Consider the following 25,487-nt stretch of genomic DNA (forward strand, 5'->3'; position numbering starts at 1 on the left):
TATCGCATTATAGAGGCAATATCCCATATGTAATATCATAATGCCTAAAACACGAAAATGGAACGACAATTACGTTGGTCACCTACCAAAGTAACTCGAGATGACAGAGAATGTGTTCAATGCCTGCATTACTGGTATGTAATGAGCAGTCAATCATTACGTCCACCTATACTCCAAAAGCGAAGTGACAAAAATTATACGCAGGTAGAAGACTTTGTCACAACCTATTTGTGCGGATCTGTTTTTTTCTGATCTTGTTAGCGCCAAACCCGTCTCAATGACGGTCCCTAGAATTAGGAACCTCGTCAGACAATCCAAAGCGCAATATACCCATTGGTTGTATACTAAAAAGCTTGGTCTTTTTTGTCTGTGGTTTGTTTTTGCATTCCATAAAAGGTTGTAAAAACATACAATCCAACACGTTTAGTTTTTAGAATGACGTACAGGGGGGCCACAAGAGCAAAAAGGCGCCGGAAGGGGGCCACGAACCATAAACGGTTGAGAACCACTGGTCTAGAGAAATATATATATTTAATAATATATATATTTTGCCCACTAAGCGAAAGTTGTAAATGTAAATATGAAAATGTCAATGCATATCTAATATTTAACTAAGTTCGTACTTTGATGGCATTTAAACAAATATAATATACCGTACATACAGAAACTATTATTTATAGTACTGTGAATATGATTTTAAAATAATTGTGCTTACGATAGCACTGAGTAAGCGCATGAATTCAAATTCCAAATGGGGTCAGATATTTGTGACCAATATCATGTAACACCCCAATTACGTCACGTAATGTTGTTAAAAGTTCAGGAAACGAGAATTTCCAGTTGGCTGATATTTTCACCTGAAAATACGTCATGTTTACCCATGCAGAATGATTCTCGCTCCTTGTGGGGTAAATAGACTTGCTGATGACACATACCACTCTCTACCATAGTCCATAATCGGCTACTTTTGTGAAGGTAGCGAAAGTAAATCAAACCATTTTAAAGACTCGAAAATTTCAATGAATCAATGAATAATGTTCGCCCTATTACAGATTTGAATGTTTATAAATATACACGTGAACTAGAAATATTATAAAAATACCAACCAGAAAATATGCGATCCAGAAGTGTGTGTAGCAATATGAAGATTACTAAATTTGTTCGACTGCTTTACATCAAGCTGTGTACGTACAGTGACTGATTACCATGGGCAGGGGTGTATTCACTTGGCTAACACAGACAGTCCCAGAACTCGTATTAGAACTAAAATAAGCAAAATCGGAACAAAATTGTGGCCTAACCCTAACCTGGTACACATGCTACGGGAGTAACGAAAATGTTCTACTTGTGTTTAAAACTATGAATTGAATTTATATTTATCATATATTGACAACTGTTCCACGTTTATCATGGGTGATTAGAGTGGGAAATAGAATTTATGCGCAACTGGAGATATTTTGGTTTATCAGTTTTGAAATCCAAAATTGAAGATGCAACTTCGGTCTGAGTTTAGATAAGCCACAGAATCAGTTCATTACATGTACAATATGTGAATATAAATACAATAAAACATGCCAATTCCTTTTAGTTTACTAATATTATCATACTTTTATCAAATTTATCCGAATGATGTTTTTACTTGTATACAAGTGACAACTTAATCATTCCTCTTACGTTCAACGTAAAACTGTATAATATTGAAAATATATTTTAATGTCGTTTAGTTATCTTTAAATGGAGTTTCAATGGATGTTCATTCACAAATGTTTTACTTTCATTTATACTCTATTTAATAACTGTAGACAAACAACAATATTGATTTTAATTTTGGCAATTTGAGTTATGAAAATGCGATTACTTGAAAATGTCTCTCAAATGTCTTTAAACCGTCACTTGTTCAAAAGCTATCACATACAACGGGTGGTTTTTGAATGACTGTCGTCAGAAATTTCGTAGGATTATGTGACTGAAAATAGAACATTACATTTTACTTAATACAGGAAGTAAATACGATTATACCAGATGTTGCGCAATAGACTAACTAACTCATATCATATATTTACCGACAGACTGGAATTAATACGTTTTACATAATACGTCATCGATACACAATGCTGCTTAAGGGTCACTTCAATAGACTTCGGAAATTTTTTTGCTATTTTAATTTTTTCTGTTTCAATATTTCGAAATTACTTGCCATATTGAAAGAATGTTAAGGTTGAAACTGTATTTTGTGGGAATAAACCTTACGCGGGAAACTTTCGCGTAGTCAAGAAATATTTTCAGAAAAAAAGTAAAAATGATGCATTCATTGGAAATATTGAATATTTTCCCTCAATCGTGCCAATCAAGAATTCATCAATGTGCCGTCCATTTTAGATACTGTCAGTTTAAATTGGTTTTAATAAATGCCATAATTAATACCGAGATCAAAATAATATGAAAATTGTTTAAAACTACCAAAGCTGGACATAACACAATAAATGTGTTCCGCGGTTCATATGTGGGAACTACCAAATTTTAAAAGATGTCGCGTAGTCAATATTATAAATTGTGAATATGAGTATGCATATTGTTTCTACATCTTCATTCATACTAATGCCAATTCCAAGAAAAAATATTCAATATACTATACAGTTTTTGCGAGCGCCTGTAAAACACTGACATGAATATTCTTCGTGTGAATCTCAGCTCTGGTGATTCATTACAAACTATAAAATTCATTAAAAAGAAAATACAAATTTCAAACATTGTATTACATATATATATCATATGTGATAATTAAATGTGTGTGGTGAATTCACAGCGGCCACCTGCTGAGGTTGTTTATGGATTTCCTTGAAAAGAAAATTGCTTCGCAAAGTATTTTAATTGCACGAGTTGTTGAAAATGCAAGTCGGGCAAATAAGATAATTTATCATTCGTAGTATTAAAAATAATGTGAAATTTACTAATATGAGACATAAATTTAGAACTTTATTCTTGGCCAATCACAATGTGTGTAGACAAAAAGAAGATATGAGAGTTCATGTTCATTATGGGAATAGGGAAACCATCAAGACGACCTAATCCTATGGTAAAGCATCGTATCTCGAACATAGACAAGATCAGGTAGAGAAATAGTCAACCCGTTAACAATACTAGTTTATTATGCAGAGACATGGACACGTGATATGGGCTAATAGAAATCATATCATTTGCTATTACAGTGCCTCATGGGAAGTCACATATCTAGTTAAGGCGCTATCATGCTATTGCGCCACAGCCAATTTTTGTTATCTGATTTACCCCAGGTTAGGTAAGGAGGATATGCTAAGTGGGTCAATAACCTAGTATAACCCATTTACTCGAACCTAAATAAACACAATACGAGAAATCAGATTAGAAAATTAGTTGTGGGCCAATACCAATATATTACCCTATTAATTGTTACAATCTTACCAATTATTACATCATAATATGTCGCGGCTAAACTCAATTATATCACTAACTTGAAGTGGTTTATTCAAGCGACTGTTAGGCACTATATTCGCAGCGTTTATGGTCATTTACACAAGTGGTTATACAATATTGGTTTCCTTACGCCCTATGTTAATAGCAGAACGCAGGTATCTTCAAAATCAAGTTTCTATTTGCGACAACTACTTTTTGATAAACATATATTGTGTAATAGCTGTATCAATGCCTAAATATAATACAGTATGTTATTATTCTATTCTTAGTTATTTTTTAATTTTCGTTGAAATTCACTATTTTGGGGTTATTTCCATTCTGAGAATTCATTTGTCAGCCATTTTCGTGATGTCGCATATTTCAGTAAATCCTTTTTTTATTTACTCAGTTATTGACCAAACCGAATGACTCATACGCGAACGATCGAACTATTTACCTTCTCGCGGACGAACACGTTATTTGATACGAAAGACGTCATAATGGTCACGGCTCGTGAGTTCACTTGCGCTTATCACCTTTTTCGGAATTTTTTCAATGTAGTAAAAAAGGGACATAAAAGTAACTCGCAAATAAAAGTAATTGTTTCGAATTGAGATAGGTGGAGAAATAGTAAATAGTAATCATCCTTATAGCTACGTTTGATTTTGTTTTGTCCGTGGCAAATTAGCGTGCCCTGGGTAAACCATTATAATATAAAGTTTTAAATGAAGGTCACCATGAGGATCAAGTTATTTTTTTTTTTTGTAATTTCTTGTCTTAGCGAAAGTGACGTTACCACGGGGTTATCGAGGTATTTTACTTTTCATATCCATCGAATAAAATGTAAAGCAAAGTTCGGGTTTTCTTTTGGGAACTTTATACGGTATGTCACCATCCCGCGTCAGGGAATGTACCGGGAAAATGACGACTGTGTCGATACATCTATATCGCTTTAGGGCTATAGTTAGATACTATGTTTATTATTCTCGTTCATTTTCCGTATAGAAATACCCAAGTATTTAATTTCGAGAATAAAATAAGAATTGCCATTTCATTTGTTTTCCACTCAATTCGACTCTAAGTCGCGGTGACCCATGAAATGTCACTGATAAAAGGTTTACAATAACCCTAAGATATATTGGAAAATTAAGTCTATCTCAGGGCAAGACTTCAAATCTAGTGTTTGTATATATGACGTTTTCACTTCAAGTAATGTTCTGTACAATGCGAAGCTAACATAATTATGTATGTTAATTCGTTTCGGAGTGGTAATACACATATATATATATATATACGAGATGGCGATCGGAGATCGCCGACCTATCGATCTTACGAAAAAAATAGTAATTAATTAATTAATAACTCGCTAATTATACGACATAATTCATCCAATCGATAGGCTTCTAGTCCGAGATATGATGAATATTTGGAGCAGATTCAACCTCGCTTTCGTGAGATATCGTGTAACATACGAAAATGTCTAACAAACAGACAGACAGACAAATACCTATCAACATGCTTACCGATCAAGATCGATAAGTGATGAGCTGACAATAATGCTGGGGACGGGATGCATGCACAAGATCATACTCTAGTCTAATTACGCTTTAATTATCCGGGCATTAGGTCATAGCGCCATATTTTTAGTGCTCGAGTGGATAGCGTTTTTGAAAATTTGGGCTCTTACTGTGCTGCAGTACATTACTAAATACTGGGCACACAATTTCACCACGCCATCGTCATGTATTGACATTTTCCTTCAATATGTATTTATCCCGTCACCCACGTATTAATCACGAACGAACCAGAGTACAGAGTTCAAAACTAGAACTTTGTTCTCAGCAATTGTTCAATCCGCCAAGGAATAACAATATAGTTAATCTCTGAAAAATATCGGTGTCGGTAACCAAAATTTTAACGCTAATCAATTTTTTAAACCTATGCTCTTTTTCATGCTTAAGCAAAATCATTATTAGAACCATCCTTAGATTGGAATCAAATTCAGTAATTGAGAAAGTTGGTTAAATTTACTTATGTTTTCAACAGTATGCTTAAATAAATTGACATTGGCCACGAAGGAAGACTAACACAGCATAGACAAACATTACCAATTGTTTGTTGAATAGTTTAAAATGAGAATTGTAAAGTATTGTAATCTTTTTCACCACGGTGCACACAATATTAATAACTCTGCTCAAACTTGAGACGAAAATGGGTTTATTTTATCATTGATTCTGTCACACACGCAAACATTTCATGTTAATATTCAGCGGTTCCTGACTGAAAAGAGATCATAGAGGCATAAATTTAACCATTCCCAAACGCTCCAGACATTGAAGGTTTTTTTACATTACAAAATTTCAAAATATTTGCGTCTTCCATTGTTCAACATAGCAAAAATAGGAAATTTTGATCCGATTAAAGAGCATCAATATCAGAAATCTGAAGCCCTGTACCCTGTGTACAATATCAGTCTGTGATGATATCAGAATAGCCAAGATGTGTAGATGTGGTCGGAGAAATAATATATGAACAAATAAGTGGTTACGTGAATTACAAAATATAGCTATTTTTTTCAATGCGAAATTTCTAGCTCAACATACAAATTTTCGATTTTTATTACTTTTGGGGGGGTTATCGAGGCCGAGGGTATCTTGACGAGTGTGTGTCTAATTATTAAAACAACCTTTTATTTATTCTATTACCCCCTAGTCATTCAATTGACCGTTGTGTTGTAATTAAATTCTGTGAAAGAGTCAATCTCTAAACATTTTCGATTCTTTTCCAGGCTTTGGACTTCCCGCGCCATAGTGAAGAGGTTAATTTCCGAGTGTTTTGTATCCTGGCGGCTCTCAGTGAAAGCGCAGTGTCAATCCAGCCTTTGGTAAAGAGATTGGTGAAGACCAGAGACGCCAGGGCTCTTAATGTTAAGATGGATAAATGCAAGGCAAGTATCTTTGTTTGTATTATAGTTATTATCAATATTGTCTGAAGAATAACAAAGGTAATTTAGACCCAATTAGAAAACGTTTTGTGAACAGTCAAACATGAACATAGATGGATCGCGCCGACGAGGCGCGGTTCATCTTTGTTCCATGTTTGACAAAGAGCACTTTCTCATATAATACATATAACCCATGCTTGATTGAACATATTACTATATACACAAGCTTTGACTTTAGGCTTGCTTATGTCATCATCACCCTTTCTTGTTTCCGTCAGGAAATTTACGGCTTTCTACTTGGCACAAGTCTGGATAATTTACAATCAGAATTGCGTTCCAGCAGCTTCTCGTCTGCTCAATATCACCAGGTAACTGAGGATTAATATAACGTTGAATAATATTTAAGTTTTTCTTCGTTCGACGCCTTTTTGACGTCTGAACCAAATGGGTTGATTATGAAAACAAGAGAGCAATGCTCAAAACATATGGACACGAAAGCCAGAACAAAGGAGTATCCACAGATAATTTTGAAATAAATAAAAGTAATAGCTTTCTAGCCACAACAACAAGCTTTCACCACTGAAAATTCCAATGCCAAATGCATTCAGTAGTTGGAGAGTGAAGTTGAAATATTTTCATACCTACAACATAATAACAAGACGACCCAAAGTCCCACTTTGTGTTCCATAACAGTTAATTTATAATCACTATCATATGGTGTAGTCTATCGGGCAAGTCGTTGCACCTATGTTGGCGTCTCAAGCCAATTATGTTAGGCTGAACCCTAATGCCAAACACTTTCCACCGACTGTGGGAAGTTGAGTAGGCAATGCAAACCGCAAAAATCCTCAGCCTTCAATGCTTTTGCAAAGCCTTGTACAGGGCGGAGGAATGGAAACGCCCCATAGAAAGTAAAAAAAATGCCAAGTTAGTTTACTCGCATACGAGATTTCGAAAATCCATTGTGAAAATCTGTGTTGCCAATCTTTAGAGTGATGCCCACAAACGACACAAAATACCAGAAACGTACTCTTTATATTATGTTCTTTAGAGTTCACGTTCGTCTATTATTTTTGCAGACACTTCATGGCCACTTAGTCGTAAACACTTGGTCTTTGGTTCAATAAGTTCAACTTCAAACGACTATAATCATTCCAACTCGACATTGTCTGCTTTATATATAACTATCATGTAAAAGCTTTCAATAACCTTATTACATTTTATTTTTTAAATTTGCTGGTCTCAATTTCAGGTTCTGAAGAAGCTTACGAGAGACGAAGGAAAACTATCTTTTCTTGACTTCGTAACTTATGTTCCTTTATTTTTGGACATTCACCAGAAAATAGTAGCAAGTCCTCTGCGTGGTTGAGATAAATAAAAAAAAATTTAGTAGCACATATGGAAGGTTTTGAGCACTAGCAAAAAAAATTTAACACACGTCACAGCAATCATGTGAATTCGCTGATTGAATGATGCTCGGATCTTATGAGTTTTTGTAACGCTATGATTGCTTTCGAGCATATACCGACCCCAACCCAAAAGAAGAGCCAACCTCCGACTTCTCTATCAGTTCATGACCATCGAAATCTCTCTTTATCTTTGTTTATCGTTGGTAATCGCTTGTTATTTGACGCTGTATTGCACTAGTGAAAAATCTTTAAATAATTGTTAAAAATATTGTCTTGTATTTTTACCATGCACTTTTGTTTGTCATTTAAATCTTGAAAGCCATAAAATATGCACTGCTTAATTGTGAAGCACATCATCATAGATTTTTTTTTATTGTTGCAGATAATTGTATATATGTATATCATTATTTTTAATAAAATTGCACTTAGTATTGAGGTTTGTTGTCATGCAGTAACGACTTTATTATTATTATTATATTATGGGAGGGCATTGATGCCAATGGTATCAAATAAGTCATTATCTATTTTATGAATAATAATAACATTGATAATATTTTTCGTTAAAATTTCCCACTTATGTTAGGTCATTTTGTAATTTCAGTTTATTGTAAATTTACATTTGGACGTATGTTATGAAAATATGTCACGCTATCACTTTTCCCAGACTTTTCATGCACAATCAAAAATCACTCCATTAGTGCCGTGTGGGTTCTCTCTCAACACTTGGTGACATAAATTGTTAGAGATAACTGTGTAAGAGAGAGAGAGAGAGAAAGCAAACGAGTGCAAATAGACGTTACTTATTGTGCAGGCCCATTCTTTTGCTTTGAAAAAAAAAAGCATTGTAATTAAAACTCTGCGACCTGGTACAGGTGGCCTATAAGGCACAAAATATTCGACTTTTAATGTCGAATGAACATTTATCTCAGTTCAAAGTTAATTGGTTGATCGAAAGCAAACGTTGCACATCTTTGGTCCTCAAGATCTATAGATCTTACAAATTTGGTTCGATTGTTCTTACATCCGCTTGTCGGTCAGGATTTTATGCCTCTGAAACGATTAATTCCCAATTTATTGCCATAACCAACATGGACTGGTAGCCAAACCAAAGGACGTGGTTCGCCCTATAATGAAATCGTCTTATCGGCTTTCTTATACCCTGAGATAAATATTACCTTTTCTTTTCTGCATGTATAAAATGTAAATGTTCATAAATTAGCTGAAAGCACAAATTATTCTTAACATATGCTGTACATACAGGACACATTCATGAGCAAATCTGAATTGCCCAGTGAAGTTACGCCCTAGATATACCAATACAAACCCCGACTTTATAAAGTATATATATATATATATATATAATATATGAAAACACATAAAACGCTATATATCACGCGTATCAAAATTTCTGACACGCCAAGTTGCAACTTAAAACTACAAAACAGCTATTTTCGCAATAACATTTTGCAGAAAAATAAGCCCTTGGCGTTCGTTCGTATAATGATATCCAAAGTACACATTCGACATGGAAGATTTAACCAGAAAGTTATTTACGATGCCTTGCGCGCTGCAAAAGTGTTTGCTTAGCAAATAAGTGCTGGTTTGCGTAAAGGAAACGGGGTTGACGAAAGGGTAAACAATAAGTGCCGAGTTCAAACCTTTTCAAATCAATATTTATCGGGCGCGAATATGATGCAGTAGCACAGAACCTGAACTTGTTTTTGTTTTGAATGATAAATAACCTTTTATTATCAATATTTTAATTTTTTGTCGATGTAGCTTGGGATGCTGTGGTTAGCTATATTGTAATATCAAATTATTTGGCCGCCACTCGGATTATATATGAGAGATTGAAATGAATTCTGAATTTAAATATTTTCATCTTTTTCAAAATATTGATATGAAGAGTCCAATCAAAAAAAAATTGAAAGTCGCTGTAGTTTTCTGGGCATGGTATAAATTTCCATTCACGCCACGGTTCTAAATATAGTGGTATGAAAAAATGACAAACGTACTTTTTATGGAGTCATGAGTGTGTGTATTGGGTTAAAAATACGACGCTTCTTCCATTGAAGTGATTTCATCGTGGATAAGTGGAATAGTTAGAATTTTGAAATTTGATCGTTTGAATATTTTCGAAAACGAAACTTTTCTGAGAATTCGAGTCAGCAAAAACTTCGATTCGGTAAATAGGTTATTGCGTGATTGAATACTCTTTAGCAAAAACAGCCTTAGGACCACGAAAAAAATTTCTGTGGCCAAAGTCACTTTTGATAACTGTAATTAACACATGATTCAGTCGAAAATTCTCAGTGGCGACTTTTTCTGAATATGATGATGACACGATCTGTGGGAATCTGGCTCTTTTGCGAAGTATCGCCACTTTAATAATTCGTGGAATAGTAAGTGGTCATCGATATAAGACCGTAACACAATATATGAGTAAGACACGATAAACAAACAAAAATATATTGTTGCTTGGATGACCAAACGATCAAACACCCACCAGGCGATGACGCTCAGCAAGATGTTGTTTTGCACCCACGCGTCTCCATGTGTGCCAATCGTGATCATCAACATGCATTTGGTATGTTGCCCTTTTGGGTACCGCCCATAATTACACCGCCAATAATTTATTGCTCTGTTTTTCTCTAATCTTATATGAGATTACTTATCCTAACAGAGTAAAAGAAAACCAACCAGAATTGGGTCAAAACAGGATAGTGCTGAATTTTGTTGTAGTGTCTCATGCTGATATGTGTATTATTCCATGGTTTTATACACCATGCGGTCAAGCAAACTTCTTCGACTGCTTGATAGCGTTAAGCAATTCGCCTTCTCACTCATGTAAGGCTTTGGGAAAGCGTTCGGCAATACCGCTTTGTCGATATTTGTTTTTGGTGGATGAGGAATTCGACTTCGTCGGTCAACCATAGCAGCGCAAGAGCAAAGTTACGAATTTCGTCATATTTATTTTAGTCTTCGAAAATATTTTGATTTGGGTGTACCCGTGATACGTATTCCGGTATATAAAAACCAATGGTATATTAGGCCAACTTGCCAAGCTTCAATTGGTATAAAAGCTGAGCCGTAAATATTGACTGGAAAAATTCGAAACTTTGTGATTTATCTAAATTTGTCATTTATTAGAAATTAGTTGTATATATAAATATATGGTTTAACCACGGCACATATTTTTAGGTTCGTTGTCAACTCATTTCATTGGCCTATATATCTCCGCGTGTAATTTATGCGATTGCGTAATCGAGGAACAAATATTTACATCCATGTTAATGATATTATATATGACCGATATTTCGATGAATTCCAGTTCAGATCTCGATAACAGTCAAATACAAAATATCTATCCAAATTTTATCTTGGAGAACTCGTGAGTGGGAAAACATTAATCTCATTACATAGGAGTGATACGCTGGGTCACATCTCTCGTCAATTTAATCGATTCGTTCTCGCTTAGAACTTCGCCAGATGTCGACAATTTAATTAGACTGGCTAAGGCTTCCACAGATATGGGAATAGTGTAGAATTGATCAAATTACAACAACCCAAACAGCGTCCGAAGCGAGAAAAAAAACTATGTTTGCTCCAAGCAAAGGAAATGTACGATCGAGTAAATCAGCGAAATATAAATTGTGGATGTACGAAGCAAATGACAAATGCGATACAACCGCGTAAATTTTAATACTTTTTTAAAGATAGGGCGAAAGCCAAATACACTTTTAATGCCTCCCAAATGTGTCATGAACTCCCAATAATCATTAATATATTGGGGAAGTGATTTGTGAACGTCTTCAACCTCCGCATCTTACTAGGTCAATGCATTCCAGAGGAAAATAGTCTTACATATCTATGACTTGAAAACGATACTAAAACATCACGCGGTGTAGAATCGAATTACTCCCCTCGGGAACAACGCACGTCTGTTACGGTTAAGCTATCAGAGCCTAGCTTATTGGGGATAATGAACGAGATCAATTCTCGCTACCACGGTTCAATGGTTGCTTCTATCTGGGGGTCGAAATAGATCCACTTCGGCAATTTGAAAACTCCGGGATAATCTTGAGATGACTGTGGTCGAAATGGGTGATTGGAGTAGTAAACTGATTAATCGCAGTCTCGAAAAAAAAAAACAGTTTTTGTTCGTTATACTAACGAAAATTGTGCTCCGCTAGATACATAAAATCATTGCGATAACGTAGTTTTATTGCCATATTTGCTCTGCTCGTCGGTTGTCCGTGGTAAAGCTTAAGCGCCAAGTAGCACTCAAAAACTCAAACCCGAAACAATACAAGATTACCTGTCAATTCTTGCTGATGTCTAACCTATCGTCCTCAATTAGCGTGTCACACTGGCCATGAAGGAGATATATACGTTAGTTTTGGAGCGTATTTGAGAGCATATATTCTGAGATCGCCATGTTTTTACAGCATTCAGGCTGTGCATAAAACACCGGGTGGTTAGTCGACTGGAAAATCTCGAGAATTCGCCAAGTCAAGCACGCGCACCGCGTTGACTCCTTATCAATAGGAATATTATTTCGTGAACTCAGCTCGCAAATTTATTACAAAACCGAATTAAATGTGCGGTTGATATTTACTCTGATATAGACCAAGGTGGTGTTGCTATAAGCTGCATTATTGTGTTCTGTGGTTTCCAGTAATCACCAGAGTTATGTAAAATTGTAAAGCCTTTAGCTAGCGCTCACACAAAATTATGCTAAAATTACAGGCTTTATTCACCAACATGCGTAGGTACACCACAGACTCGAAAAAGATAATTCCAGCACTTGGAACGGTAGACAAAATTAATCATTTTTATTAAAATCAAGAATTATCTATTTTAGGGTTACGTGAACATAACGTTGGTGTCGCCAGCGAAAAGCCGAAACCCTGAAATTTAGCATGCCTATCAATCAAACATCAACGGCTTAAGATAAATTAACATTCCGAAGATGACAACTTTATTGACAAACTTGGACAGGATAACGCAGTAATTCTTATAACCTCGCAGCGTACACCTGATATCGCGTTCGCTACCCGCAGGCGAAATCAAAATATTGGTTTCCAGTAAAGCTGTCGACTACGTCAGACAAAATATCCTCAAAAAATGTTTTCGTTATCATGATGCAGACCATATCACATAAATTGTACCGCTCAGGAAAAGCTGAGTTACTGCCAACTTAGTCGCAGTCTATACAAATAAAAGGCAAATGCCACTTCTGCCCAGGGTGCCAGACGATGAAAATAGAAAATATTGGGAATTGTATTTTGAACTAAGCATACATGGCCCAATACTGAAATATGCAGCACAGCATATAATCGGGTAAGATTTTCCGGCAATTTCGTTTCGGGAATGTTTTCCGGAACGGTTACGCCTTCGGTTGACCTAATAAAACAGTCATAATAATAAGTACCAACTCCGTATAACCAAAAAGACCAATAGTAACAAGAAACTGGCAAAAATTTCAGCCGACTGATGAAAACTGTGGGTGCGCAGCATAAAGAAATCTACTCCATTTCCTTAAAAAATGACATTATTTTCGTAGCTCAAACCAAATCATAACAAGCTACGCCTCGTTATAACTTACTTGAAGGACCAAGTACCGGTTGATGTAACCATATACATTATGTTGATATACCATATAACCTTGAACGCAATTTATCGAATTCACGGTGACCGTACATTTGAACCCATGTACATTTGAACCCATGCGTATATCCACGGGTTCAATCTATATGCGGGTGCTAAAACCAATGGGTTAGGGTTAGTATGGGTTTAACTATCCGTGAAACAAAAAAAATTCCATAGGTGCAATAGCATACAGGTGCAATTGTCATGGGTTCAAATGTACGTGGGTTCAAATGTAATGGAACCCGAATTCACCGCCTTAAACAAGAAATGATCAAAAAGGAGATGGGTGGGAAGTACGGTAGAAAAGAAAACTTTGGTTGAGCAAACTGGAAATGTAATTATACTGTAATTTACAAATACGTCGAAATGTTGCAGACGGATCTAGCACCACTCTTCACAACATCGTGCTAACCACATATCATCATTGTTACAGGATGTAACAAGTACATGACAACATTTTAATTGCCACCTATAAATGGGATAAGTAGCAATTATTCCAGCCATGAGGTGATTTCGAAACAAACAGGAAAATATCGGGTACTTGACGAAATTACAGTCGTTCAATTTACAATCAAAATTCCCACAATAGGCCGCCACCGATGCTCACTAAAATCACCGAGATAAGTTTCAATTTAACTCAAACGAAACTAACAAAAATGACCGAAAGGAAAATATATCATGTTACGCTAGACTAGAGAAATGATATCACAAAACCAGAATCTTTGGCGCCGTGATCCATTCAAACTGATATTGCGAAGGCGTGTATGGGAAGTTGTTATCCCCATCAGAAAATGTACCTATGTTATGCACTGTGTTTGGAAAACGATAGAAGAACGACCGCCCGACTCAAATTCGTCTTCGCAAAGTATAAAATTTAGTCCAACGCGGATGAAAAAGGTGTGGGTTGTTTGCACCATATACAACGCTTGACTTATTTTTTTTGGCACGATCGGGATTCAAGATGGTGCGAAATTTGAAGTGAACACTGAAGCTGTGAACAAAGGAACTGTAAATTCGTAAAAGACATCGATCTAACAAAACAGCAGAAAAATCGCTCATTCAAGCGAACAAATCTTCAAATAAAGCGTGAACCCCTAAGTTCACACTAGAAGCGAGAAGACAAACAAGGCGTAAGAGGGGTGCGAAATCCCACTTTTGTGTTTAACGATTTCAAGTAACGAAATGATGCAACGTCTAATGCTAAGCGAAATGATCCATGCCGTGGACAAGCAAACATGAATACCGGTAATGTCATAGAATTTAAATGGCTAGCAACATTACAAAAAAATATTGGCCGGAGGTAAATTTTTCACTCAATTGAATACAACAATCTTTTCGGTGCTGTACGCACGAACCTCCAAAAATCGCATTTGAAATTCAACACCTCGGTACAAACAATCATAGTTTACGACACACAATACGACAGGTACATTTCAACAATCTAACACATTGTCAAAAAAAACGGTTCAATTCTAATAAATCATTTGAGTTGTCGAAACGATATCGATGAACTTTAACGAGCAAGGTCTTATTAGCAAAGGTTTGACGTCGTTTTATGTGACCATTATACGATTTATTAGTATACCAATAAGGTTTCGTGTAACCACAGAAACCAACCAAACCTATTAACTCAAATCACAAGCAAATATAGGTTCACAGAAATGAGTGCAAATAACATGCGAATAACAATATTTTGAATACGATTGTTACGCAACAAACGATAGGGATATCCAACAAAATTTGTACCAGAAATGTAACCAAAATATTTACAGAGATATTTTCATAAAATTGCAAATAATCGAAAGTTATACGAGAAATCGATTCAAAATGTGGCGAATCTCGATAAATTCAAAGTTTTTACAGGGAAAATATGACATATAATGATCTCAATGCACTACGAATGCGAAAAAATTATAGAACACCAATCTATTTTTATTATACAGTATACGTGTCGATTCGTTTGCGTAAAATATGGCGAAAACAGAAATCCAATTTTTAGCTCACTGTGGGTTATTACAACTTAACCTAAAAATGCTGTTCTGCGTACAGTGAGGTTTATACGAAAAAGGAATTCCGACAAGAGTACGAACGCTGAGGCCACGGTTCAATCACGCATGCCAAACGCGGTACGAGGCTTTCAAATTATAATAAACCCATTGAAGCATAACAAGAATAAATTAGCTTATATATGGTTTATGGTAGGTACAACGCACATACAAATTGGCATGACCAAAACGTTGAAGATCGATCGATTCCAAATAAGATAGGCAGAGCGCAAACTAAAATCGACCGAGCAAATTCATCAATTGGTGTTGGCTGGTAAAGCATCATTCGATATGTACCCACTAGGATTAAAGCATTTCATATTTAACAACAACGTTCATGGCGCAAATAATTAATGAAAACGGCTTGCTGTCGACAAGGCCGTCGTCGCTCGCTCGATAAAATCGATAGAAGGGAATCAAATAACTCGAAGTTTTACTGTTTGGTACCAAATACAAGAATTACAAGTTATGTGCAGATTAAGAACATTGAACAAAAAAATACCATGCGTTTTCATGTTTCTCGCTATAGCAATAATCCTTATTCTAAACATTCAGGCCTTACATTTATCCTTGAAAATATAAATATGGCACAAAATAATGAAGATGACCCAACAAAAGATATATTCTGAGGCCGTCGTGAACGTAATTTCGATTTAGTGTGTACTAAATCGATCCACTCATCCGAATTTTACTTTGTGATATAGACATAATTAGTAATTACACTGAGAATATGAAAAAGACTATGAATGAAAAACTGTATACATGTGTCGTCATTCTGAATTTCGTTATCTGAATACCAAATGCAGCCAATTTTTGCGCCTCGCGAAAGGCATTGATAACTATTATAGGGAAAATAGGAGGACCATTCAGACTGGTCGTGGTATTCATAAGAACACTTGACAACATAGCACCCTTTTGTTATCAGAGTAGTCCGTACGAACAGCGACGGAGAAAGAAGACAATCGGTCCGGGTGGTTGAATAAACACTGATACCTATTTCTGTCAGTTATTACAGACCAGAAATATGCTGCTTGTTTGTACCAGGCAGTCGCAGAAACAATTTCAAAATATTCCACCGTGTTTTATTACAAAGAATCGCGCACCAAGGTAGTTGAGCCATGCTCCACCTCATTACTATTTATAACCGGATAAACAGTATGCTATTCGATGAAAGAGAAATTCAATTAGGATATTTGCAGAACCACGTTTAAAGTCACCCTTGGCTGATTCCGAGAACAGGAATACCATTCATAAAGTCATCAATACAGTGAGGCTTATATGCTGAACAAAAGAATGTCTACAAGTTCGAAAAAATCACGTCAAAATTTAAAAACAACAGCAGCTGCGTTTTGTTCCATTTAAATATAATATATAAAAATAACAAAATCAAGATTACTATCAAATAACCACAATCACGAAATTAACGACTATAGCTTTACAATGCTCCAAATATGGCAAATAAAACCCATTCCGTAATATTTCAACTCATTTGCATAAAATTGGAAAATGTATGCAATATGCCAAAAACTATGCCAATATCTTTGAAACGCACAATATTGCGATAATATCATGAAATTAGGAGATCTAAAAGTAAGAATTCTACCGCGGTAAACAAGCGGTTCAAGTTCACGTACGTTCAAATTTTATGACATACCAAGATGTAACATTATATTTCTCGGATGTTCATGTCGCCGGAGGCTACATTACGCTACAGTAACGTAGAAAACAAAATAAAGTAAATTCAATAGATTCGTCTTATCAAAAGCCTTTGTCTGGTTCGCTCGACCGGTCATTTCGGCTTTCGGAAATTACGCAAGGAGTGCTGGACAGTCGGAAAATTTTTAAATAGCTTCGTGAGCTATTTATTTTAATATGGTACATATGCATAATTACCATAACAATCGGCGCGAATATAAAGTAGTCTGAACTCCAAACACATTTCTATTGAATATTGCGATTTCAGAATTCATGTTTTTACCCCGAAAAATTGCATCGCACTAAAAGCGCACTCCGCCATTTTGACGTGTCTGGTGGGTTTTTATGTGAGTATAAAAGACCGCGACATTCGTCTATGGAAAAACAAAGAAGTGTTTTTAAATATCCTACGCCGCATAACAGCGGGAGTCTGTGAGTAAAAGCAATTTTCATTTTGGCTTGATGCTGAACGTAACGAAGTAAATATGCTTGCTGTTGAGAGATACAATAAACAATATAAATCCTCTTTCAGCACGTAATAAAAATGTATTAAACGGTTTTAGGATCAATATCCGCGTAGGAAATTACATAGATAATAGGACGAGCGCGGAAACACAAGAGGAGGTTGTAATATGTTTTCCATCGAATAATCTGCTCCTTTTAAGATTTAAGAGTCATTCAATTTCACATAAATCGAAGTCTCAAAGCTTTATCAAAGTGAGTCACAAATAGAAATGATAAATAGCTAAAAATGAAATGAAACTACCATTAGAGCCTAAAGTAGAAAACAATTGGTCAGTCGGTCGTCAGATGAAATGAATACACACCAATACGAAAAGTCAATCGAAGCGCACGTAGCCTTGGAAGTACTTATAGATTGCTTTATATAGTGTATATAGCTCTCACAAAAAACGCTTGATAAAACACCGTGAGAATCATACAAATTATGTACAAATTAAACAAGGAGTTACATAAAATTGCTGACAACTGATAACAACGTAGCGCTTCGCAGAAACTGGTAATTAAGTATACAAGGTAGTTCTTGTTTTTGAAATAAGGCAGTGAATATTTTTATCAAGCCCAAAGGTACTTTGCGAATCACTAAGGCAGAAAGATTAAAAATATTTCGAAAAGCTAGACAGTTATAAATTCAACCTTTACTAACGCTACCTTGAAAGATTTGTGAATGCCAAACAATTTTTTGAAAATTTACGCGGATTGATTTGGAATGAAACAATCTTAGTAATAAGTACTTCTAATTGCCACATTTTGATGAAATATAGATTTTAGGTGTTTCACTCATATCGAAATAACGGGAAACAGAATAAAAGAAATAATAAAACGTTTCTTTCAAAAGAATAAATCCTTTCATGTATCATTAAAACAAAAGGCGATGTTACAAAAAGCTATTTATCATCAAAAGTGCCATTCCCACTAAAGTAAAATAATGCCAAGCTGTGTAACAAATGATAATATAAAGATAGAACAAAGGTGTTCTTGGAGCGAGACAAATGAACAGAAAGAAAAAAAACCAATACAAATGAACGACAACCAAACGAGGGTAAACAACGCGATTTTACAACAGCGTAATGGAAATTTGAGTCGCCATTGGAGAAATTATATCAGTGGTGGAAGGCGACGGATCCTAAAATAGATATCATAAGGGAGGTTACACCAAACTACACGAAAGACCATGACAAAATTTATACTATATAAATGTAGCATATCACAAATAACAATTACTGGATATCAAATTAAGTGCACATAAAGGAATATAACAAACTCCATCCATTTTCAACCGCAAATTGGTCAGTGACACAAGCGTAAGCCAATTGCTCGATACGCCGTTCCAAAGGTCTAGTTACACATTAACCCAAAGTACACAAAAATATGGTACAGTAAACATATGGACATATAGATAACAGTGTTCTGAAACACATACCACGGAGTCGTGGTCAAAAATACTTTTGAAATTAGAAGTCACAAATGCGAATTGTGATGATGAATTCTAAACTAGTTCGCGAAAGCGATGTATCGGCGATACCGAGTTCTCTACAAAATATCATTTAGGTGTTACACAATTTATGAACACAATGTCGCAAAATAGTTGCATGATTGATTAACAGCTGTATATAGGTAACTATAATATTAACAAGACCACATTATCCTTTCATTCAATACAATTCGAATAAATTAATACAGAAAAATTTTATAGCAAGTAGAATAGATTTATGTCCGGTTTTTTGAAAATGCTTCAACTGGGATATGTGAAAAAGAATCAATCCTCATTTGAAATCCTTTTGTATCACTAAATATAATATTAATTATTGTGACACTGACCAGTCATGCAAGATGACTGTGACAGAAGTAGTGTATTATTCTTGTGGCAAATGAAAATATCAATAGCACATCTACATTTTATTCAACAACTTGTACACAAAAATTTTCTGGGTACATAGCAACCACAAAGATATACAAAAATCCTTAAACTAATCTACTATGGTTAAGATGTAGTGCTTCATAAGCATTTAATCACATGTTCTGAGAAAATCAAGTTATTCATCATGATTCAAACCATACAATATAATTGAGGCATAATATCTATCAGGTAAAGATAAAACTTTTCGCAACAAAAGGACCAGAAAGGCAGGGTCTGATGATTTCAATAGAAAAAAATTTAAGTGAATCAGGTCTCGCACGCCAACTCAGAATGGCAGCGAAGCGTTGACACAACAAGCCCTCCAGGCATTGATTAAAGGTTAAACATTCGTAAGATAAATAGCAAGTCACGTAGCCCAATAATTTAACTGGCAACCTCCATTACAAAAACCAAACAACCTACACTTAAGATCTTTATTTATTTTTTTATTAAAAACAATACAGAATAGTGTTCGCTTTTAAACAGTAAAAGAGAAAGTGCTGAATACTTCTAAATTGTATTGAATAGATCAATTATTACTGTAAATATTCCCCTATCCAGATATGAGTAGATCTATTTGATGCTAAAAGAACGTACCGAACAATTAATGATATGCTTAAATGATAATGACTATGGAACTCATTAGTAAAAAAAGCTCCAAACGTAAATACAGTAAAAATTCCCTAAAAGCACTTCCTCATATGGAAAGAGTCCTAAACTGAATATTAAATAAATACCAAACACTGTGTACAGCATAAGGTACATAAATAATTTCACATTGAGGGTAAATAAAATTGCGAACTGCACGACTTCAACTACCTCATAAGATTTTATCAATATAAGAATGGGTATTCCTACTGGTAAAATTTATTTTTTCAACATTGAAATTCAACTTAGCACTAATTTGTTGATTGTAACATTGCGTATAAAACCACTGAAGGTAAGTTGAAAGACCAGTCAAAAATATTCACCCTTATTGTACACAGCTGGGTATGCTATCAGAAATGATCCATGTAGAACCTATTCTAAGCAAGAAATATTTTTTAACTGGGATCACCTTATTAAAAACGGTAAGCACAATACTTTATGGACGGCCATTGACCAAGCAATGCGAATCGCTATGTCTTGAAGAGAGATTTTATACAAGATGTGCGAAAATAATTTTAAACACACAAATGCCACACACATACGTGTGGTCGAGTGTATATAAAATTATCAATCTAATCTAATGAAAGCTTAAAAAATATGTACAAGCTCGATACAAGTAAAAATATAGACAACATACAGGGAGAGGTTTCGAATGTTTAACATTTGTACCATAAATAAGTTGAAGTTGAGACTTGACATCTAACTGCACCCTTTCTACTATTGATCAAGCATGTCTAACTTGTTTAAAGTTAGAACGTATACCAGTAGGTTAAGAAACCTAGATGTTATATAATAGTTACTATGATCAACTAATATTTTCAGTCCTTGGGTGAACATAGTAATCAGGCATAAAATAGTATTTAAACCTCTTTTTTTCAATTGTAGAGAAGAAACAAAAGCTAAAGATCGAAAATAAAAAAAAACTTGAGGGCAGAATCGTTGAGTCAAAATCAAATACAGCAAGTCTCTTGAATGTTTTTCAGTATACCACTGTTATTTGACACTTTCAGACCATTTATCGCTTTTAACATCCGTAAGACTTTCAGGTTCCACATTATGCAAAATATTCTTTACCACCAGCCACACCTTTAGTGTATTCATAATTTCCCTGTGGCTTCTTTCCGTCCACACCATATTCCAAAGCATAACTGCCCTCATCTTTTTTTCGCATGCGATACACAAGAAGCATAATGACGCATATTGCGAATAGAAGGCCTATACAGGCCCCAGCAATAATTGCACCCAAAAATGATGGATCTTTGGTTGGTGAGGCACCAACTGGTTCCATTTCTTCATCCTCTAACTCAGTTGTTTTTACATTCTTCTGCTCTGGTTCATCCTGTTGGGGAAAGAGTTTTATGTCAAAAATTCATTTAGGATTCCAGCCAGGGAAATATTTTTTTATTTAACAAAACAACAGAAAATTATACCTCCTCGGCTAAGACTCCTTTCGTTCCGACTCCTTTTGTTCCTTTGTTCAGGTCTTTTGGCAGTTCATGAACCTGAGGAAAACAAAGAGCATTAATAAGTAAAAAATATTGCTCATTACCCAGAAATTGTTACATTAGATGAGATGCATCGCTTCATAATAGTTATTCATAAACTCACAGCACAAGTGAGATCAGAATATTCAATAATATAGTATTTAAGTGATACTGATACATACAAAAATAAAGTCATATTGAAGTATTGAAGGATATGACAATTTACCTTGATAGGTGTTTTAGCTTTCTCTCCATTTACTTCAGGTTCTTCCTGTAATAAGAAAAAACTAAAATGAAAACCATTGGAATTCGCAATAAAAAAAGGTTCGACATGTCGCCAAGTTGAAGACAAATTAAGATCAATTAAGTGTTTTAAACAACCAGTTACTGGTGAAAAAAAACTTACACCAACATCTATTTCTTCAATGTCAGCATCATCGTCATTTTCACTTGTTGGAATGGGTGCACCTGTTGTAAAAGATTTTCATTAATTGAGATTTCAAAATATATGCTTCAAGTATGTCAATGACAAGCACATATCACATATAAAATGTTAGGACTAAAAGCACCTAACAAATGCCTTCATTCCCACCATTCTAAATATTGAAACAAAATGATAAATGTTATCATAATATAGATTGATAAAAATATATGTTGCTGAAAATTGACAAGTTAATACAATGAATAACAAACGTGTGAAATGTAAAAACAATAATCTACATCACCACATCAAATTACTACAGTTCAAAAATCAAAAAACAACGTCATACAAAAATTGATTAGTGGCGTAAAAGATTAGGTGGCTTGCATTTTTAAATGCCCGTTGAAGCTTAAAACAGTACAATTTCTCATTTATATATCAGTGCCCAAAATAAGACATCAAATTTAAAAATTTATGTACCGGTAATTGGAACATTTTGTGCTAAAAAATGTCATAAAATACAATATTTATGAAAGATATGAATATTCTTTAAAAAAGCTAGTTTTATATATATATATATGTGTGTGTAAAATGAAGATGATTCAATTCACACCAAACAAACACATGCTATGAAAAAAATATGAACAAAATAATATAATGTGAAACTAATTAAACATAACATCATCATTAATAATTAAAACAGCTATTGCTGATGTCTCAATAAGTGCAAAGATGAAAACTTGTTACTTAGCAGTCATGTAACACTGTTGAGAATCTTAGAGACACTGCCGAGAATTTTCCTTGGTTAAATTTTAGGAAGTATAATTTGTGGTATATCACAATTTTACTTTCACAGTAAAACTGAATGGTAAAAGATAAGAGGGCAGGTTGATGCAATTTATTCCATCTAACTTTACCTAAAAGATTGATGAAAGCAATTCATGAATCTAATCGAGTGTATTATATATTACTTCTTAGGGCACATGAAATATTGTGGCAGACAGTGGCAACAAAAGTAAATATGTGTGATGAAATATGATAAATATTCTTAGTCAAAAATGAAAATTTTCACAAAGAGACAATACCACACAATGTTTCATACTTCAAGCATGCATAGAAACAAAAACAAAAATCCATTCCGATTGAAAACAATAATTTCAAAATGTATTAGATAGACAAAACTATAAAATGAAACTGTTAATGTAATATCTCACATCAACGTAGAAAAAGTTAAATAAGTTTCATATTCAAGATTTCTTAACAAAAAGCTTGATTGTGTTAATTCCATTACTGGTACTTTAATTTAAAGAAATCCAACAAAGCACACTCGATGAGCTTTCGTACCTTTAAATTTATTTTATTTCAAAATATACTCTTTCTTGAACATGGACTATTCAAGTACATTTGATAGGCCCGTTTTTTTAATATTTTTAAAACATTTCCAGAAAATACTTATGCAACTTTTTGTTCATGGCTATAAATGAAATAAAATCCAGTTTTTTTTTAGCATTCTGTACCCAGTTGAAATTATTTTCAAGTCTAAATATGACCCATGAATCGAATGTATCATGCATTGTACAACAAGCAACATCGGTTTGTTGTATTGTCTACTAAGACATCACTACCAGTCACTGCTTTAGCACCTGAATCTGTCAAAATGCTGGATACTTCATGCAACTTCGGAATTTCCGTGCTTGTCATAGAATGTATTTCTCCTTCTTCAGCAAATACAGGTGCGATCGTCTCGGTTATAACAGTAGAAGACATAGTGGTTGGATGTGTTTCAATAAATGTAGTGGTTGTCGCTTGATCGTCATCAATTGGTATAAAGCCTTGGAATTAATTATATACTGCAAGATGACTTCCCAATAGTTTGAGATAAATTAATATCTCCAATACAGTAAAACAACACTTTATATTATTTAACATAATTCACAATTTCAATTGTCACATTAAATTGGAGTAGCCAGTAAAAGACTATTCAACTATAGAAATAGACATATTATTCTGGAAGATATTAAACTATACTACTGGTACAAACCCACATACCAAAGATATCAATGATAGTAAAACGAGGAGTGGATCAGAATTTATATTGAAAATGCACTGATTGTATACTAGGCAAAGTCTCAATATTATGACAGGCTTTAATGGTGAAATATAATATGGTAATAGAGGAAATGAACTACTTCCTAATCTGGAATTGAAACCATGTCAATCATGGATACAAATTACAACGCTAGTATAAGGATCCATCATCTAGGCTTGACAGAATTTTCAAAACAATGGCACATGAACGTTATTTCTTGTACAGTAAGCTAAACTGCAGTTATGTACTTGTGTAAACAATGAATAAAAGAACTTGAAGTAAATAACAAAAAAGGTATATTATAGATATATAACAATTAAAAATTGGTGCACTAAAGTTTAAAAATATTGAACAACATTGATATTCTAAGCTAAATGAAATGAATAAAACACCATATGCATGATGCCAAATAAAGTAAGCAAATCAATTTAAAACCTTTTTAAAAATGTGCAGAGAGCAACAGAGGCAAGCAACATGAATTATTCAGGGGAAAAGAAATATTCAATACACAGGCGGACACAGGGTGCAGGATAATAGCTAATACATATGTATGCTTGTCAATTCAAAATGCATCTCAGTACTTACAATCAGAGATAGCACTATATTTCAACAACACCACCAATTTTTCAAGTAATATTAATAACGCAGTCAAATAATGTGGTTGCTCATGCATATTTCCTGTTTAAAACCACATTGAATACATTCCAAAATACAGCCTTAAAATTCTGCATACATTGAAAATTGAAAAGAGGCTAACATTACTTCCACTGAAATTCATACCTGAGCCTTCATCATCATCTGTGTCTTCATCGTCAATAGGCAAGTCTGGATTTACGGTATGTGTCGCTCCATCTCCAGATGATTCTTCAGGTTCGAAATATAAATCCTGGCAATTGAAATAATAGCCATAAGCTGGGTAAAAGGTAATCAGAGAAACTACTTAAAGTATATAGAATATAGAACTTACCATTTGGGCATGACTAATGCCTATTAGACAGATACAGAAAATTAATAATTCCACAAACTTCATACTTCCAATTTTTGTGATACCGAATACTTCCACAGATGAAATCCGAGAGTAAATGTACGTCCTGAAACCACCTGTTATTATTTATTTGATGGTACCACAAGTATAATCCAAAAAATATAAGTGAACTCTCCAAATCTGGTAGCAAAACCAATCAAGTGTTAAATATATGCGTTTCAAAGTAGTGCAATGTAGATTCCTTAAATTAAGTGAACTAAAGAA

At 34.5% G+C, this 25,487-nt stretch overlaps 2 protein-coding genes across 3 annotated transcripts in view; one reads left to right on the top strand and one right to left on the bottom strand.

Moving 5' to 3' along the window:
• LOC120331275 (uncharacterized) overlaps positions 1-8,221 on the top strand; it is a 43,758-nt gene extending 35,537 nt beyond the window's left edge. The window contains exons 30-32 of the mRNA XM_078114014.1: positions 6,221-6,379; positions 6,655-6,744; positions 7,629-8,221. Of these exons, the coding sequence (XP_077970140.1) occupies positions 6,221-6,379; positions 6,655-6,744; positions 7,629-7,745 (366 nt within the window). The 3' untranslated portion in view covers positions 7,746-8,221. The remainder of the gene's footprint in view (positions 1-6,220; positions 6,380-6,654; positions 6,745-7,628) is intronic.
• An 11,795-nt stretch (positions 8,222-20,016) lies between these two features.
• LOC120331218 (syndecan-like) lies at positions 20,017-25,479 on the bottom strand. 2 transcript variants are annotated; one of them, XM_039398291.2, is made up of 7 exons: positions 25,206-25,479; positions 25,019-25,124; positions 23,793-23,981; positions 22,135-22,196; positions 21,955-21,999; positions 21,675-21,746; positions 20,017-21,583 (listed from the first exon to the last, which is right to left on the bottom strand). In XM_039398291.2, the coding sequence occupies exons 1-7, from the start codon at positions 25,266-25,268 to the stop codon at positions 21,299-21,301; spliced, it is 822 nt and encodes a 273-aa protein (XP_039254225.1). In that variant the 5' UTR covers positions 25,269-25,479; the 3' UTR covers positions 20,017-21,298. The 2 variants fall into 2 exon arrangements, with proteins under 2 accessions (XP_039254225.1, XP_039254226.1); XM_039398292.2 differs by lacking the exon at positions 23,793-23,981.
• Between the last annotated feature and the right edge of the window lie 8 nt (positions 25,480-25,487).

Source organism: Styela clava, chromosome 6 (genome assembly GCF_964204865.1).
Source record: "Styela clava chromosome 6, kaStyClav1.hap1.2, whole genome shotgun sequence".
Taxonomy (NCBI): Eukaryota; Metazoa; Chordata; class Ascidiacea; order Stolidobranchia; family Styelidae; genus Styela; species Styela clava.